General features: G+C 38.0%; 1 protein-coding gene across 1 annotated transcript in view; it reads right to left on the reverse strand.

Moving 5' to 3' along the window:
• EEF1A2 (eukaryotic translation elongation factor 1 alpha 2) overlaps positions 1–19,978 on the reverse strand; it is a 117,514-nt gene that overhangs the window by 10,550 nt on the left and 86,986 nt on the right. The window contains exon 7 of the mRNA XM_053709468.1: positions 7,782–8,016. Within this exon, the coding sequence (XP_053565443.1) occupies positions 7,782–8,016 (235 nt within the window). The remainder of the gene's footprint in view (positions 1–7,781; positions 8,017–19,978) is intronic.

A 19,978-nucleotide genomic window follows, 5' to 3' on the forward strand; every position in this document is an offset into this window, starting at 1 on the left:
AGAGCGTGCTTCTATAGGCTCCAATTGGAGACTCGTTCTGATGCTGTCATACGGCTAGATTTAGTGTTTTGTCGGTAACGACCCGCGTAGCTAACGCATGCTTTTTTTTCCCCGCACCTTTTAAATACCGCTGGTATTTACAGTTCACAGAATGGCTGCATTTTCAGTGCGTTAGGCTCCAAAAAGGGAGCCTAGAGCATAATTTACTGCCACTGCAACTCTCGATACCAGCGGTGCTTACGGACGCGGCCAGCTTAAAAAAACGTGCTCGTGCCCGATTCCCCCATAGGAAACAATGGGACAGTTTGAGCTGAAAAAAAACCTAACACCTGCAAAAAAGCAGCATTCAGCTCTTAACGCAGCCCCATTGTTTCCTATGGGGAAACAGTTTCTAAGTCTGCACCTAACACCCTAACATGTACCCCGAGTCTAAACACCCCTAACCTTACACTTATTAACCCCTAATCTGCCGCCCCCGCTATCGCTGACCCCTGCATATTATTTTTAACCCCTAATCTGCCGCTCCGTACACCGCCGCAACCTACATTATAGTTATGTACCCCTAATCTGCTGCCCCTAACACCGCCGACCCCTATATTATATTTATTAACCCCTAATCTGCCCCCCACAACGTCGCCGCCAGCTACCTACAATTATTAACCCCTAATCTGCCGACCGGACCTCGCTGCTACTATAATAAATGTATTAACCCCTAAAGCTAAGTCTAACCATAACCCTAACACCCCCCTAAGTTAAATATAATTTAAATTTAACAAAATAAATTAACTCTTATTAAATAAATTATTCCTATTTAAAGCTAAATACTTACCTGTAAAATAAACCCTAATATAGCTACAATATAAATAATAATTATATTGTAGCTATTAAAGGATTAAAATTTATTTTACAGGCAACTTTGTATTTATTTTAACCAGGTACAATAGCTATTAAATAGTTAATAACTATTTAATAGCTACCTAGTTAAAATAATTACAAAATTACCTGTAAAATAAATCCTAACCTAAGTTACAATTAAACCTAACACTACACTATCAATAAATAAATTAAATAAAATACCTACAATTATCTACAATTAAACCTAACACTACATTATCAATAAATTAATTAAATAAAATACCTACAATTAAATACAATTAAACCTAACACTACACTATCAATAAATTAATTAAATACAATACCTACAAATAAATACAATTAAATAATCTAACTAAAGTACAAAAAATAAAAAAGAACTAAGTTACAAAAAAATAAAAAAATATTTACAAACATTAGAAAAATATTACAGCAATTTTAAACTAATTACACCTACTCTAAGCCCCCAATAAAATAACAAAGCTCCCCAAAATAAAAAAATGCCCTACCCTATTCTGAAATTAAAATAGAAAAGCTCTTTTACCTTACCAGCCCTTAAAAGGGCCATTTGCGGGGCATGCCCCAAAGAATTCATCTCTTTTGCCTGGAAAAAAAAAACATACAATACCCCCCCCCCCAACATTACAACCCACCACCCACATACCCCTAATCTAACCCAATCCCCCCTTAAATAAACCTAACACTAAGCCCCTGAAGATCTTCCTACCTTATGTTCACCACACCGGGTATCACACTGATCCGTCCTGGCTCCGATGTCTTGATCCAAGCCCAAGCAGGGGCTGAAGACATCCATCCTCCGGCTGAAGTCTTGATCCAAGCGGGCAGAAGAGGACATCCGGATCGGCAAACATCTTCATCCAGGCGGCATCCGATGACGAGCGGCTGATCTTCAAGACCTCCAGCGCTGATCCATCCTCTTCTTCCGACGACTAGATGACGAATGAAGGTTCCTTTAAGGGACGTCATCCAAGATGGCGTCCCTCGAATTACGATTGGCTGATAGGATTCTATCAGCCAATCGGAATTAAGGTAGGAAAATTCTGATTGGCTGATGGAATCAGCCAATCAGATTCAAGTTCAATCCGATTGGCTGATTGGCTTACATCGTTTTTTTAGATCCCTGAAATTAAAGTGTCATTTTTCAGAGGGGAATGTTGGTAATGTAAATTTCTCTGTCAATAAGGATAATGTATGTAACAAACTTGGGCTTAACTCAATAGGTTTATATAATAAAAGCAACTTCACGCCACAAACAGTGAACCCAGGTGTGAGTACATACATACAATTGGTTGAGAATGACATAGGGAAACTCTGTAGAAATGTAGAAAGGAGTTACCCTAAATATGCACATTCAAATCTTAACTTTAATAGAGAGGATTGGAATAATATTAGGAGTCTTAAAGAGAATACAGGCTATATTTTTAAGGAGGCTGATAAGGGTGGTGCTTTAGTGGTCCTTGAGAGAGATTACTATATACAGGAAATTTTGGGCCAGTTGGCGGATGGTAAAGTGTATCAATTGTTGACAATGAATCCAATCTTTAAAGTAAAAAAAGAGTTGGAAGCATGTGTCTTAAGGGCTCAGAAGATTGGAGTGATTGACAACAAGACAACAAAATTTATTCTGGATACAGAGGACATTATACCTGTCCTATATACGCTCCCAAAGGTCCATAAAAATTTGGAAAAACCCCCTGGCCACCCCATAGTGGCAGGGGTAGGCTCCTCACTATCTAAAGCCTCTATATATTTAGACAGAGTCCTTAGACCCTATACACATTCCACCTCTTATATCAGGGACACAGGAGATTTCATAAATAAACTACAGAATATAGTCCTTGAGAACAATAAAGGTATACTTTATAGTCTTGATGTTACTAGCCTTTACACCTCAATCACTCATGAGGCAGGTGTAGGGTCAGTGAATAGGTGTTTGGATCAGGATATAACTATCAATAAAGACCAGCGAAACTTCGTTCTTGATCTTTTGAATATTGTATTGAGACGTAATTTCTTTCTTTTTCAAGATAACTTTTATCTGCAATTACAGGGTACGGCCATGGGTTCTAATGTTGCCCCAACCTATGCAAATATTTATATGAACACATTTGAAGAGTATTTTGTTTATAACCATCAATTGTTTCATCTATATGGTGCCACCTGGTGGTGATATATAGATGATATTTTTGGCATTTGGTTGGGGGACATTGGAACCCTGGAACAGTTTGTTAATGATCTCAACAGTGCTACACAGCATATAAAGTTCAAACTCACCATAAGTGAGGAAAGGATTGATTTCCTGGATACCTCAGTGTACAAACAAGATGGGCTGTTAGCTGTAGATCTTTTTAAAAAACAGACAGATTATAATAATCTACTGCACTATAAGAGTGCGCATTCTCCTGCTCTGTTAAAGAGTTTACCCAAAAGCCAATTTATGCGAGTAAGACGAATTGTCTCAGATGAAAATTTGGTAAAAGAAAGATTATTGGAAATGGGTGAACACTTTAAACAGAGGGGATACCCAAGTAACTTAATTGAACAGGGGATTAAAGATGTACTGCAGATCCCTAGGACAGAATTACTTAAGGACAAAATGAGAAATAAGAAGGATAAAAGAATGATCTTTGTTAATGAATATTCTCCTTGGAGTAACCAAATACAAAAAGTACTAAAAAACATTGGCACATTTTACAAATTTCTAATCCAAATGTTGAAGAATTCTCTAGTCCCCCCATGGCTGCCTTTAAAAGGGGCAAGAACCTTAAAGATACATTGGTTAAAGCTGATGTGGGCCCAAGGGGTAGAATTACCCAGGGACACATTGGGCATAAAAACTTGGGATGTTTTCCATGCCTTAATTGTCAAAACTGCAATAATATCATTAAAGGCCCCATTTTTACCCATCCCTCGTCGGGTAAGAAATATAAACTTAAGGATTACTATACTTGTAACTCTAAGTTCGTGGTGTATGTAATTAAGTGCCCATGTGGTTTAGGGTATGTGGGCAAGACCACCAAGATGGTACGGGAGCGTATTAACCAACACAAAAGTAATATCAGGACAGGAAAATTGGATGCTCCTGTATCCCACCATTTTATAACTGCTGGACACCAGATTAATCAGCTTAGATTCCAGGTGTTAGAACAAATTAGTCTTCCTAGGAGGGGTGGTAATAGGGTTAGGTTGTTAAAATATAGAGAATTATACTGGATTCATGAACTGGGGACTATGATACCCAATGGGATGAATAGGGAAATGGATTGGAGTGTATGTCAGTAAATATGGATGATTAGGTACTTGATAGTAGTTTAACTGGCAGGTTTTTCTAAAAAAAGTTTGGGTTTAAAACTTCAGGGATACGGATAGTTACATTTACTCAGTTCTTTTGATATCGTTTGTTGAAAGTCTTTTTTTGGATAGATTGGAATTTAAATTCATTTAGCTAATACCTTTTTAAATTTAATGCTGAACATGTAAAAAGATTTAAGAACTGGCATAAATTTTATAAAAAAAGAATTTTTTTAGGTTGACCTTTTTGTTTTTTATCCTTTGTTGAAGGACGTTCTTGGTAATTGTTTAAGAGCTCCAAAAAGTATTCTTTTTTCAAGATGACCATTTAATAAGATCTAATTGGAAGGGCAACAATTAAAATGGGCTTTTCTTCAAAAGATATTTGAATTAGCAATGTTGAAAAAGAATTAAGAAAAGAAAAAATCCCCTTTTTTATGTTTTGTATGTTATTTTTTGAAAATAATACATTGCAATACAATAACTAATGACAATAAGTGTATATTCAATTATTTTTTGTACTGAGTAGATTAACTTGATGTTTGATTAACAATGATGAAAAAAAGTTTTTTGTTTTCTATTTATGTCCTTTGTTGAAAAACTATGATAAATGTAATTAGAGATGTAAACAATGACCACTAGATGGCATTAAGCAAAACAAAAAAGTTTGTATTAATTGAACACAGGTGAGAACAGGTTTGTTTTTAGAGTTGTATGTTAGACATGAATAAGGACATGGGTCCGAAACGTTGTCTGTTTTAAGTGGCACAATAAAATAATGATGTTTTAATACAGATGGTGGTGCAGCTATATCATTATTTTTGGACTGACATAAATATATACAGTATATGTATATATAGTCATATACATATATACAGTATTTACTGGGAACACACAGTTCCCATACACCTCAATGTAAAGGCACCCCACACCCGCAAACTTAAGCCCCAAAAAACTGCCTGGTGCAGTTATTTTATTAAAAAATAAATACGCTACAATTTTTATTTTATAATATAATACACACCACTGTATTTTGGGGCATTTTAATAAAATTAACCAGAAATCTGATCTCGTGGTAGCAATAACCAGCCATTTGTAATGGCTGATTATTTATCTCATCCTCCCGCAAACGGGCATATTTGCATGCGCACGATAAATTAGTGATCCACTTGTAATCTAGTCCTTAAGTGGTCCTCCTCAATGAAACAAACTGATTTGTTCACATGTTATTTCATAGTACAGTAGACTTTGAAAAAAAATTAGCATCTAAATGATTTAGCCTCTGTACTATAGGCAGCATCCTACTCTGAAATCAATGGATTGCTAAGAATTTTTAGCAATTTTTATGGCATTGGTTCAACAAGAAAATATTAGTAATCACCGAGTGAGGCTCACCATTACAGGTACTTGGGTTAGCCAAAAGTTAGAGGAACACCTTATGCAAGAAGTTATTTTTCCTAAATGAGAAACTGTATTTCACCCTCTTCTTAATTGTAAATATTTCTAAAAAGTTTCATTGGGTCAATCAAATAAGCTATGATCTGATCTGTCCTCAATGACCTTCATAATATGCACTAAAAGAAATGTCCTCAAAGATTCTTCTGTGAGCCTCTGTGCATTTTAATTTATATTCTTTGTTACAGGAATGTACCAATGACATATGCAGGGGGTCCTCCATGGTCTGCTGTAGCTGGTGAAAAGCTGGTGAATTGAGCCAATTTGAATCAGATGGCTCATCAATGAGGGCGAACTTTTTAATCCCACACTCTTATATAACCATGCGGTTACAGTGTAGTTAGAACACTAAAGAAGAATTGATTTGTCTGCAAAGACTTTCAAGGGATCCCCTTTATACAAGATGATGTATCTTCATATAAGCTTTATATATATTTTCTCCACTAAAGGAATGATTTCCACTATTACAAGTACATTTTCATGGGTACCTCTCTGTAATACATTATTTAATTAGGCAGATGATCATGGGATACACTCTACAAGATATTATTGTCTTCATAGATGTAAACCTGCAAGAAACTACTTGTCACTGCAGACTTTCTTGAGATTTTCGTGGAAATCCTTGTTTTTTATTAGATCTCTGCTCTATGTTAAATGTTTTTACTCTCAAATACTTTTGTTTGCTTTTTGGGGCTCTTTCAATTTGAAATATTACCTCTCTGGATTTTTATTGGATTGCCACTGCTAGAAATGTTGTGCCCTAGATTTTAGTAGGCGCTATTAAAATCTAGGGGCAAATCATTTCTAGCAGTATTAAATAGGGTAATATATCTAATAGTTGGGTTTGCTAAGCAGCCATCCTGTTTATTTATCTCTCATTATAGATTCTACAGGTCATATTTTTTCACAATGTGTTTCACTTGTTGGACACCTCAATGTTCTCACACATTCTGCTAATGTAACTAGTGAGACCTGGGTTTTCCTGCCATGGATGCTATAAATCTGTGTCAAGCTTTCTCCATTTGTTGGACTTGCTCCAGGTGCAGGACCTATAATTTTTAGAATTTGTATATACTTTAGCCAACTCTGCTTTTCTCCTAGATTTTTTTCAGCTTTGCCCTTTGCTACGTATTGCCTGAACTGTGCATTGACCTTCTGCCTGGCCAAGACTACTCTTCTTTTTTGTTCTTGGTACCATATTGCCTGAACTGTGCTTTAACCTCCTGCCTAATCTAGATTATTCCTTTGCTTTGCTGTCTGGTACCATTTTGCCTGAATTGGTCATAGCCTGTCTGACCATTCTACTGTTCACTCAAAACAGCTGTATCCTGCTCTGCTCCAGTCTCAGGAAGCCTGATCCTGAAATACAATGTATGGTGGGTAAGGTATTCTTTCATACCCTGCCTCTGGGTTCTAACTTGAGCTTAAAATACTTTGTAGTATAATATTATATACAGTATATATATATATATAGTATAATATTAAATATATAAATTGTTTGCAAACACAGTCAAAGGCTCAGTAAATTATATGTATTCCTAGACTTGAGGATGCCAATTTACTGTGTATGATTTCCAAGTTGTAAATGCATATATTTATAGCAGATCTAGAGGCCTATTTATCAAAGGTCTTGCGGACCTGATCTGACAGTGCGGATCAGGTCCGCAAGACCTTGCTGAATGCGGAGAGCAATACGCTTTCCGTATTCAGCATTGCACTAGCTGCTCACAAGAGCTGCTGGTGCAACGCCGCCCCCTGCAGGCTCGGGGCCAATTGGCCACCAGCAGGGAGGTGTCAATCAACCTGATCGTACTCGATCGGGTTGAATTGTGGCGATTTCTGTCCACCTGCTCAGAGCAGGCGGACAGGGTTATGGAGCAGCGGTCTTTAGACCGCTACTTCATAACTGCTGTTTCGGGCGAGTCTGAAGACTCGCCAGAAACACGGGCCCACAAGCTCCATACAGAGCTTGATAAATGGGCCTCATAGTCTACAGCAATGCTTTTTATCCATATATTACATATTTATCTTTATATTCTCATAGAATAATTATCATTTATCTACCCTATATTTTAATAGGATACCTCTGCCAGAAATGCTTTGCCTCAATGTCATGATTAAGGGTTATCTTACACACTTACCAAGAGGTGGATACTGAGAGAAGCTCTCCACACACATAGGCTTTCCAGGAATCATTTCTACAATGGCGGCATCTCCAGATTTTAGAGACTTGGGATTGTCTTCCAGTTTCTTCCCAGATCGGCGATCTATCTTTTCTTTCAGCTCAGCAAACTTGCAGGCGATGTGAGCAGTGTGGCAGTCAATGACAGGTGAATATCCAGCACTGATCTGACCAGGATGGTTCAAGATTATCACCTGAGGATAAACAATACACATGGTCATCTCAATACATTTTGATAACCAGTAGCTATAAAAATAAGTGACGATGAAGATAATAATAATAATCATCATCATAACCATCTCATATTTGTTTCGGTGAACAGATTGTATATTCTTCAAATAACCTATATTTTCTTCTTTGCCATCCTATATTAAAGGGACATTAAACACTTTGAGATGGTAATACAAAATAATAAAATTGCATATATATATATATAAAAAAAACTTTGCCTTATACTTTCATTATTTATTTTATCTCCCTTTTCTGTAATTTCATTCTGACAATCGGGAGCTTTTTAGTTCCTGTTTAAAGTGGAAATGCGGAACACTGTTATACTCTACACTGTCATTGGCTGCACACTCTAGTCACTTAATTATATATGTCTCTACTTGGCCTCAGCAGAGAAAGAAGCCTAAGTTATAACATGGCAGCACCCCTTGCTTTATAGACACTAAATGCCAGATTACGACTGGAGTGGTAGTTAGCGTTAAAACCGCAAGAAGTAATTTTTTGCGTTCTTAGATTCCTACTAGTAGTATGAGTTGAAAGCAACAAGTTTGCGCTCTCGCATTCCCCCATACACTTCAATGGAGCCAAAAAAGTTGAAAACAAACCTAACACCCATAAGTCGACCAAGCACATTTGGATGTCAGTTATTGACCAAGGAAGTGCCTGACACGTCCTCTGGGGTTTGAAGCGCTGGAAGTCATCGCAATCGCTTCCAGACACTTTCAGGGTATTGCAGTGATGCCTCGATAATAAGGCATCACTGCAATACCCTTTTTACCCACCAATGCAGAGAGGGCCACTCTGTGGCCCTCTCTGCATCGGCCATTGATGGAGCTGATCGTTGGTGGGTGGGAGCAGCAGCAGGGAGGCGGGTGGGCAGTCCATCAGTGGTTTCTCTACCAGTATTGTCAGCTCCGAGTGCGTCCAGGGGGGTGGGAGCGTGCATTTCCATTATATGCATTTCAATGCATAAGAAGGAGGGAGTGGGAGGGGGGAATCTGATGTTGGGCAAGGGATCTGGGAGGGGGAGGGTATTGAGGGGGGGGGTGCAACTACTACAGAAAATTGTGGATTTTAATTATTTATTTAAAAAGGCACCTTTATTTTAACAAATTGGGTACTGGCAGACAGCTGCCAGTACCCAATATGGCGGCAACTAGGTAGAGGGGGAAGGGTTAGAGAGCTGTTTGGGGGGGGGGTCAGGGAGGTTGGGGGCTGAGGGGGATCCAACACTGTAGTATAACTATATATATAAAAATGTAAAAGCCTTTTATTTTAGTACTGGCAGACTTTCTGCCAGTACTTAAGATGGCGGTGACAATTGTGAGGTGGGGGAGGGTAGAAAGCTGTTTAAGGGGGGTCAGGGAGGGATCAGGGGGTGGGATGTGTCATGTGGGAGGCTGATCTCTACACTAAAGCAAAAATTAACCCTACAAGCTACCTAATTAACCCCTTAACTGCTGGGCATAATACAAGTGTGGTGCGAAGCGGCATTTAGCGGCCTTCTAATTACCAAAAAGCAATGCCAAAGCCATATATGTCTGCTATTTCTGAACAAAGGGGATCCCCGAGAAGGATTTATAATAATTTGTGCCATAATTGCGCAAGCTGTTTGTAAATAATTTCAGTGAGAGACCTAAAGTTAGTGAAAAAGTGAACCATTTTTTTTATTTGATCGCATCTGACGGTGAAATGGTGGTATTAAACATACCAAAATGGGCCTAGATCAATACTGGATTGCCTACTAAAAAAATATATACATGTGAAGGGTTATTCAGGGATTCCTGACAGATATCAGTGTTCCAATGTAATTATCGCTATTTTAATGGTTTTAAAATAGCAAAGTGCTACTTGTACTTATGGCCCTCTAACTTGCAAAAAAGCAAAGAACATGTAAACATTGTGTATTTCTAAACTCAGGACAAAATTTAGAAACTATTTAGCATGGGTGTTTTATGGTGGTTGTGGATGTGTAACAGATTTTGGGGTCAAAGTTAGAAAAAGTGTGTTTTTTCCATTTTTTCATCATATTTTATATTTTTTTATAGTAAATTATAAGATATGATGAAAATAATGGTATTTTTAGAAAGTCCATTTAATGGCGAGAAAAACGGTATATAATATGTGTGGGTACAGTAAATGAGTAAGAGGAAAATTATAGCTAAACACAAACACCACAGAAATGTAAAAATAGCCCTGGTCCCAAACGGTCAACAAATGGAAAAGTGCTCTGGTCACTAAGGAGTTAAAAGCACAACATAGAGGGGGGCAGAGCCAACTGCCTATGTGACCGGCCGCACTTTACCGGAGCTCCGGCTCTCACTTCAAAATATTAAGTCAAAATTATGCCTTAAGACATATTATCACTATTTTATTGATTACCTATGCGTGCTTTCTACATAAGTTACCTGCCTAAGTAGGTTTGAACAGCCTAATAGCACGTTTCAGCTCTCTTGGACCTCACCACGTGGCTTGGTGGTGAAAAAGATACAGCAAACCTCCCAGCCATCGGCAAGGAGGGTCATTGTCTACACCCAATCTACTGATCGATATTGCTAAGGACTCCTCTATAGCGATCTTAACTGCTGTTTCAACACCCTTTCGAGAGACATGGAGGTCGTAGAGGAGTGGGAGGAAACAGCTTTCGGCTTTCTTGAGGCCTCCTTCCAGCTTCTGAAGGCGCTTGTGGCAAAGACCCACGCTGCGAACACCCACAATCACCTACCTACCAACCAAGCCATACAACACTGTGGGGCATATGAGGAGGAGGTGCGCTCACCTACCACGGCCGTTCACAAGCCCATTGCCGAAGCTGCACCCATACAGCAGAGAGCACAACTAGTCCTGCAGAGCCCAGCTCGAAGATGGCGGGTGGCAGCCCGACAGACATTATATCCCTATTCGGCCCAGGTAGCGCCCGACTTCAACAATGACAGCGGGGGTCCGGGAGAGACTCTAGGATTTGGCTGGCAACCTACCATACAAGCATCGCGCTCAATTCTCCTGGCGGAGATATCGGGTGAGCTCAAGCATACTAGCAGCATTGTGAGACTCTTATACTGTGGTATATTGAGCTTTGTAATTCAGAAAACAAGTTTTTTGTGCAATTGTAATAAAGGTTAGCCCTAAAATTAGAGCTTGTTGCTCTTTTTTGTACTAATCAGAAAACAACTTCTATGTAGCCTGATTAGACAATATGAGACATTTAATATATGATGAATTTATGTATTAACTACAGACTTAAGTGTTAATAAAGATAAGGATTTATTAATAAGATACATATCATATGTTCAATATATATCTAAATGGAAGCCACAGATGGAGTAGAAATACTGACACGGTCTAAATCAGTAATGATAGTAACAAAATGAACTCCTTTTACTTCACGCAATCACACACATCCTAAAATATTTACAAGTTCAGACACTCCGCAGACACACATTGTTTGTTTGTAATGGATATTGCAGATAATAGGATTTGCCCAATAATTCAGAATGGTGACAACAACAAACAGGTAAGAAGCTTAAAGGCTTTAGTTTTGTTCGTGTACGTTACCACCTTGAGGACCGTGAGTGTTCCGTTACCGCATTGGGAGATCCGTGTCTGGGACAGGCAGCGTGTGTGAATGCGGCTTACTTCCGGGTAGCGGTAAAAAAGTAGATCCGGCCGTTCAATGATCCAGGCTCGGTAATAACAAAGTTGCGACAAGATCATAAGAGATTCAAAAGGAAGCAAAAGTAAATATTGGAATGTTACTTTGCTCAGGATTCAAGTGATAGGAGACCTGAAATAAGAATAGCTACAACAGAGTAGGTATGACTTCAATAATCAGGCAGTAAATGAATGTTACAGGTAGTCCTTAAATAGGGAGGAGACCACATAGGAGGGGTTAGAGTTAAAGGTATACCACATCTCCCCCCCTTCAAGGAAGCACCCCAGGGGATTCCAAGCTAGGTTTCTCAGGATAGCGGCGATGAAAATTTCGCAGAAGACGGGGAGTGCGAAGATCAGAATGAAGTTGCCAAGAGTTATCCTCCGAACCATAACCCTTCCATTTCACAAGGTACTCCAACCTCCGCCTATGGATCCTAGAATCCAACACAGCTTCGACTTCATACTCCTCTCGATCATCAATGAGTATCGGAGGTGGTCGAGACAAGGAGAGGGACTGAGGTGAAGGAAGATATGGCTTCAGCAAAGAGACATGGAAAGAGGGGTGAATCTTAAAATCCTGAGGAAGCTCCAATCTCACAGCATTGGGGTTGATTATTTTAGACACCTTAAAAGGACCCAAGTATTGATTTGCTAGCTTTTTGCTAGGAACGGAAAGTTTAAGATTCTTTGTCGAGAGCAGAACTAAATCTCCAATTTGATAAGAAGGACCCGCTGTGTGATGGGTATCATACAACCTTTTCTGATAATCTTTAGCTTCTGAAAGATGTTTTTTCAGGATGTCCAGCCTTTCTTGTAAAGTAGTCGCAAAATCCAATGCAGAGGGTGAGTTCACTTGTTGAGAAGATAAAGAGATGGTGGTAGGATGATATTCGTAAGTAACGAAGAATGGGGATAGTTTAGTTGATGAAGAAGTGGTATTGTTGTAACAGAACTCCGCCAAAGGTAAATAAGATGACCAATCATCCTGTAGATGAGATATGTAGCAACGAAGATATTGCTCAAGGGTTTGGTTAAGTCGTTCCGTAAGACCATTTGTATGGGGGTGAAATGCAGTCGAGTATCTTGAATCAATCTGGATTAGCTTGCATAAAGATTTCCAAAAATTAGAGGTAAACTGAGTACCACGGTCAGTTATAATAACTTTAGGCAGTCCATGTAAGCGAACTATGTTGTCTAGGAAAACGTGAGCTGTTGTGAAAGCTGTAGGGAGACCTTTTAGGGGAATGTAATGAGCCAGTCTTGTTAAATGGTCAATGACAACTAAGATAGTATTGTAATGGTGGGATTCAGGTAACTCAACAATAAAGTCCATTGATATGGTACTCCAGGGTTTGTCAGGAATAGGCAGAGGAGATAAAAGACCTGATGGTCTTTTGTGAACTAACTTATTTCTGGCGCAGGTATCACAATGTTTTACGTAATTTGTTATATAAGTATCCATGAGTGGCCACCAATAATTCCTCCTGGTTAGGTCAATAGTTTTAGAAATACCTGGATGACCCGCAAGTGTCCCATCATGGGTTTGTTTAAGAATGGAAGATCTCATTTGTTGGGGGATATAGAGTTTAGATTTATGGTAAAAAAGACCAGTATTGGAATCTTTCTGACAGTCTATTCCATGTGGTGGTTCATGCTTTAATTCTTTTAATACATCTTCTTCTAAAGGTGTTAGTAAACCTATAATTTTTTCTTTTGGAATGATTTGGTTGATTTGATCTTGAGTGTCTTGATCATGTAGTCTAGAGAAAGCATCGGCTTTGGTATTCAAGTGTCCCGGTCTGTATGTTAAAAGAAAATTGAAACGATCAAAAAATATCGACCATCTTGCTTGCCGTGCAGACAAGGTCTTACTTGTTTTTAGGAATTCAAGATTTTTATGGTCGGTATAAATCTTAAAAGGTAGTTTGGAACCTTCTAATAAATGTCTCCAGTGTTCTAGGGCACGTTTTATAGCTAGAAGTTCTTTATCTCCTATGCTATAGTTTTTCTCAGCGCTAGTCAACATTTTTGAATAGAAAGCAATAGGATGAATCTCAGTCTTGTTCTTATCCTGTTGTGATAATACTGCACCGATACCTGAGTCGGATGCATCAACTTCAAGGATAAATTCCAAATCAAAGTCTGGCATAGCTAGGATGGGTGCTGTTGTAAAATATTCTTTCAACTTGTTAAAAGCATGACTTGCGGATTCTGTCCACTTAAATCTTTGTTTTTCACTAGTAAGTGCTGTTAATGGTTTAACGATTGAAGAGAAATTTTTAATAAATTTTCTATAAAAATTCGCAAAACCAATGAATCGTTGTACAGATTTTGTTGAAGTTGGAGTAGGCCAATTCAAAATTGCTGATACCTTCTCCGGATCCATTTGTATTTTGTTTGGACTGATGATATAACCCAAGAATTTTATTTCTGTGACATGAAAAGAACATTTTTCCAGTTTAGCATATAATTTGTGTTCTTTTAAACGAGTTAGTACCCAGCGTACATGCTTTTCATGTTCCTGTGGTGTTCTAGAATAAATTAGGATGTCATCAAGGTATATTATGACACAAACGTCAATCAGGTCACGAAATATCTCGTTTATAAAAAACTGAAAAGTTGCTGGGGCATTACTCAGACCGAAAGGCATTACGTTATATTGAAAAAGGCCATATCTAGTCCTGAATGCCGTTTTCCATTCGTGACCTTCCTTGATTCTAATCAAATTATAAGCTCCCTTTAAATCTAATTTGGTGTAAATAGTGGCACCAGTTAGACGTTCCAAAAGTTCAGGTATTAAAGGTAAAGGGTACCTGTTTTTTATTGTGATGTTATTCAATGCCCTATAATCAATAATAGGTCTTATGGTACCATCCTTGTTTCTTACTAGAAACATTCCTGCAGCTGCAGGGGATGTGGAGTGTGAAATAAATCCCTTACGTAGATTTTCGTCTAGGTAATTTCTAATATATTGAAGTTCCTCTTGAGAGAGAGGATAAATCTTACCATGAGGGATTTTGGAACCAGGTATTATATCGATAGGGCAGTCAAAATCCCTATGGGGTGGAAGGTTTTCTGCCTCTTTTAAATTAAATACTTCTGCCAAATCCTGATAACACGTGGGTAAACCATTATCAAGTGACACTATGGTTTGATGTGGGTAACAAGTGTTTGAGCAAAAGGCAGAATCTAATATTACCTTATTTGAAACCCAATTTATGTTTGGGTTGTGTTTCTTCAACCACGGATACCCTAGGATGAGAGTATGCTGATGTATGGATATGAGATCAAAAGATAAATATTCGGTGTGTCCCTGGGATGATGTTACAAGCAGGGGAACAGTATGATGTGTAATAGGTCCTTGTTCTATGAATGAACCATCTATTAACTTAATGGACACAGGGTTTTGTTTGCAAATAACTGGTATTTTATTTTTATTTACATAGGTGGAATCAATGTAATTGCCGGATGCTCCTGAATCAATTAATGCCTTGGTTTGGATATTTTTCTGGTCCCACTGTAAAGAAATGGACAAAGTCATGTGTGTATCATTTGCAATGCTGTAAATAAAGTCACTGGTTATTGTCTTACCATTCTTTTGTTTTTTTAACAAAGGACAAGTGGATACTGCATGTTCCTTTTGAGCACAGTATAAACAGAGATTTTCCAACCTCCTTCTAATTTTTTCCTCTGGTGGCAGAGGTCCTCTAAGAACTCCAATCTCCATAGGGGTAGCACTGCCATGAGCTCTGTCATGACTTGTTGTGACTTGGTAAGGTTTCCTGGATGGGGTATCATAAGAGGCCCTCTCTGCTCTCCTTTCTCTCAAACGTCGATCCAAAGAAGTGCTTAATTTGATAAGACCCTCAAGGGTATCTGGGATCTCAAGACGGGAAAGTTCATCTTTGAGTGATTCAGACAAACCCAGACGATATTGATTCTTTAAACTGATTTCATTCCACTGAGAGTCCTCTGCCCACATCTGAAACTCAGTGGTATAATCTTCCACATTTCTCTTACCCTGTTTTAAAGACCTCAATCTCGTTTCAGCATTTATTTGAGTATTTGAGTCTTGATATAGACTAGTCAAAGCAGAAAAAAAATCCTGTAATGAATCTAGGATAGGGTTATTGTTTTCAAAAAACCTATTAGCCCAAGTCCTAGGTTCACCTTGTAGGAAAGATATTGTGGTACATACTTTAATCCGCTCAGTGTGATAAGTCTTAGGTCTAAGGGAAAATAATAAGTTACAGGCATTCTTAAATTCCCTGAACTCAGAACGTTTCCCTGAGAAAGGTTGTGGATAATTAATATGAGGTTCAGGTGGATCATGAGGTTTTTGTGAAACATAATCTTTAACTATAGTTTTAAGTGCAGCATTTTCAGTCTGCACTTCAGTCACTGCTCTTGCTAAATAATCAAGTTTGAGATAGACATTATTAAACTCCTTTTTTATTTCATTAGGATCCATAATGGTAAATATTTCAATCAAAAAGGTTTTGATTGTCTTTGGGCCTGATTATTATGTGGTATATTGAGCTTTGTAATTCAGAAAACAAGTTTTTTGTGCAATTGTTATAAAGGTTAGCCCTAAAATTAGAGCTTGTTGCTCTTTTTTGTACTAATCAGAAAACAACTTCTATTTAGCCTGATTAGACAATATGAGACATTTAATATATGATGAATTTATGTATTAACTACAGACTTAAGTGTTAATAAAGATAAGGATTTATTAATAAGATACATATCATATGTTCAATATATATCTAAATGGAAGCCAGAGATGGAGTAGAAATACTGACACGGTCTAAATCAGTAATGATAGTAACAAAATGAACTCCTTTTACTTCACGCAATCACACACATCCTAAAATATTTACAAGTTCAGACACTCCGCAGACACACATTGTTTGTTTGTAATGGATATTGCAGATAATAGGATTTGCCCAATAATTCAGAATGGTGACAACAACAAGCAGGTAAGAAGCTTAAAGGCTTTAGTTTTGTTCGTGTACGTTACCACCTTGAGGACCGTGAGTGTTCCGTTACCGCATTGGGAGATCCGTGTCTGGGACAGGCAGCGTGTGTGAATGCGGCTTACTTCCGGGTAGCGGTAAAAAAGTAGATCCGGCCGTTCAATGATCCAGGCTCGGTAATAACAAAGTTGCGACAAGATCATAAGAGATTCAAAAGGAAGCAAAAGTAAATATTGGAATGTTACTTTGCTCAGGATTCAAGTGATAGGAGACCTGAAATAAGAATAGCTACAACAGAGTAGGTATGACTTCAATAATCAGGCAGTAAATGAATGTTACAGGTAGTCCTTAAATAGGGAGGAGACCACATAGGAGGGGTTAGAGTTAAAGGTATACCACATATACTTTTCTATCCTGTCAGACCTGTCTCCTGCGCCTTTCATGTTGATAGAAATAGTTGACAGAGTGCTGCCTGTCGGAGCAACTCCGGTTAATATTGGACTCGCAAGATCGGGAATGGGCTAATAAGATAACTACCCACTGAAGCTGCCTTCTTGGCTGAGCACCTGTTTGCCGATGTTGGGAACTGTCGCATCTGGACATGGCCATAATATCTGGCAGCTTGTTTACCTATTTCAACTGTAATTTTGCTTAATTTTGCTTGTTTCTCAATAGATTAGCCATTTTAGAGTCACCTAACTTAAGATAACTGTCCCTAAGTGGGGTCACCTATGTTGACTAGCTTTCATATTGCTCCCTGATTTATTAGCTCCTACGGACCCCTTATAGAGTGAGAGACATTTCACTTCATCCCACAGTACTGTTGGTTAAATACTCTATTACGGGTGTCTATTCTTTATGATATAGCGAATTTCAGGGCAGGATAGATTTTATATCATATGTCTTTCCTTTTGTGTGTGAGAACTGACGTTGTTATCTGTATTTTCTCTGCATCCTGACTTACTGTGCCCCTCATTGAAGTTATTTGTACTGTTAACTAGAGACTGCAAAGCACATTGATAATGTAGAGATGTATTGTTTATATAGTTCTGTCTTGCCTGTCTCTAAGCAATATATGCAGCCTCCACTTTCCTTTTCAAAAAACCACAATCCCTATAATTAGACATATTCCCATTTTCCCTATCTATGCCATATTGTGATATCTATCAAACCCTGATTGATACGCTAAATGTTTGTCATAAATAATCTTTCTCGCTGATGTTTTCTCTGGAAAGAGTTTATATAGCCTTACATAATCCCCCGTTTTTTTACAGCTTTCTTTTCAATCCAGCTGTCCATTATATGTCCCACACCTTTAATACTACTTCTAGCACATTCATAATATAATTTAGGTCACATCCACTCACAGCACCCCTAAGAGCCCATTACCACTACCTTGCTCTCTATCTTAAATTGACCTTTGCAAAGGACTGACTGTACACTTGCTTATAACCTAATTTTCTCACTTTACCATTGCTTAACCCCAACATTAATGCTCCTCTAGCGTTCCAGACCAGGGGTAGGTTATATATGTATTCTGTATTACTTGGTTGTTGGAACTATTTGTATATTGCCCCTGCTTACTGGTCTTGTATGGTGACACCGCCGGCGGCCGAGGTGGTGAGCCATGCGTATCACAATTTCCTACATCCCATGCTAGGGGTCTTGTTCAATCCTCGCATGCCGCTAACTATACTAGGTTATCTATGTCTATGTGTCTTCTTCCCTTTCTGCAACAGATCCTCCCAAACCATTTAAATAGAAGATAGAACTTGTGCTATAGTTTAATTTATGAGCCTGATAGGGCTACATTGTGATTTTCAGGTTTATTACATAACAGTAGTGAATAGGTTTTTAGTGTAGGCTGGACCTGCTCTGTTACTCTCACATCCCTACTCATGGTATATCACATAAGTTACATAAACCTTATCTCACTTACCACCTCCCCCCCCCCTCCTGTAAGGTACCTCCGGATGTTGGAGGGCTATCTATATGGCTTATCTTGTCTATGCCATACTTTAACAAACATTTACTTAGATCACAGCATTTTCCTTACCTACTTTAATGATTTACATATCCTATGAGTAGCCCTGAGGATGCATTATTACTCCCAGTTAATACCCCCCTTGTTTTATGCTGCGTAAATCCTCAGAGCCTCAGGAACAAACTAGTTGTTGAATTTAAAATGCTAAAAACACCCGAGGTTTATCAATAAGATCCAAAAGTGATCTTTCCAGTTGCAATTTCCTTCCTTCGCTTCATTGCTGCCTGTTGCTTTTGTTGGCCCAAGAGTAAATTATTGCGTCATATGGAAGGTTCATAAAAGATTAGCATTCTATTAGAATAACATCTACAAACTATGTAATTTACTGACTATATGCCTATTTCATGTCTATTTTATTACTCTGGTAATAATTTATCTAATGTGACATAAGAATTTGTTACTATGACCTCTGTATGCCTTTAACTAAACCTCAATAAAAAAATAAATAAAAAAAATAAATAAAAAAAAAAGCACAACATAGAAAGATAATATTGCATATTTCATAACCCAATATTCTGCACATAGCAGAATATGTTCTATTTATTGTTAAATAGATATTTAAATATATATCTAATGGCTTTTTGCTCAAATACATATTTATACATACATACCGTATATAGGGTGACCATATTACCGTTTTAAAAAGGGAGGCATATGAAAAATACACCTCAGGGTTCTTATAATGGAACTTATTCAAAATATTTCTTTAAACAGCACAATGTAGTTTTGTCTTACAGCGCTATGTGTGGGAGACCTCTAGCTCCTGTCTAAAGCAGGTCCCCAAATGCCCGCAGTATGAAATAAGGTTATAAGATAATTAGATAGGAGCGCCAAAATAGGCAAGGTCCAAGTGGTAAAGGAATGTGTGGGTTGTTTGATCACAAAATAGGAATAACTCTATATATTTATCAAAAGTGGACTACAGAGGTGAAGATGGTCCTATCATATGCGTTAATAAGATCGTTAGATGCTAAAATTCTAAGCGCATATACCCCTGAACTTAATATAGAGGTGGTAGTGGCACTCACTGAGTGGTGGGCAAAATGTAAAATCAAAATTAGATGTATAGCACAGAGAGGTTTATATAAAAATTAGATGTATAGCACAGAAAAGATTTATATAAAAAATGTCACAAAGTTTAATATTAGTTACATAGATAAATATGGATCCATATGAACATTGGTATTACCCTAAAAACAATTCTTACTATCTAAATAGATAAAATAAATCTGAACATGAGCCTCACATATACAA

The sequence above is a fragment of the Bombina bombina genome, chromosome 1, assembly GCF_027579735.1.
Source record: "Bombina bombina isolate aBomBom1 chromosome 1, aBomBom1.pri, whole genome shotgun sequence".
Taxonomy (NCBI): domain Eukaryota; kingdom Metazoa; phylum Chordata; class Amphibia; order Anura; family Bombinatoridae; genus Bombina; species Bombina bombina.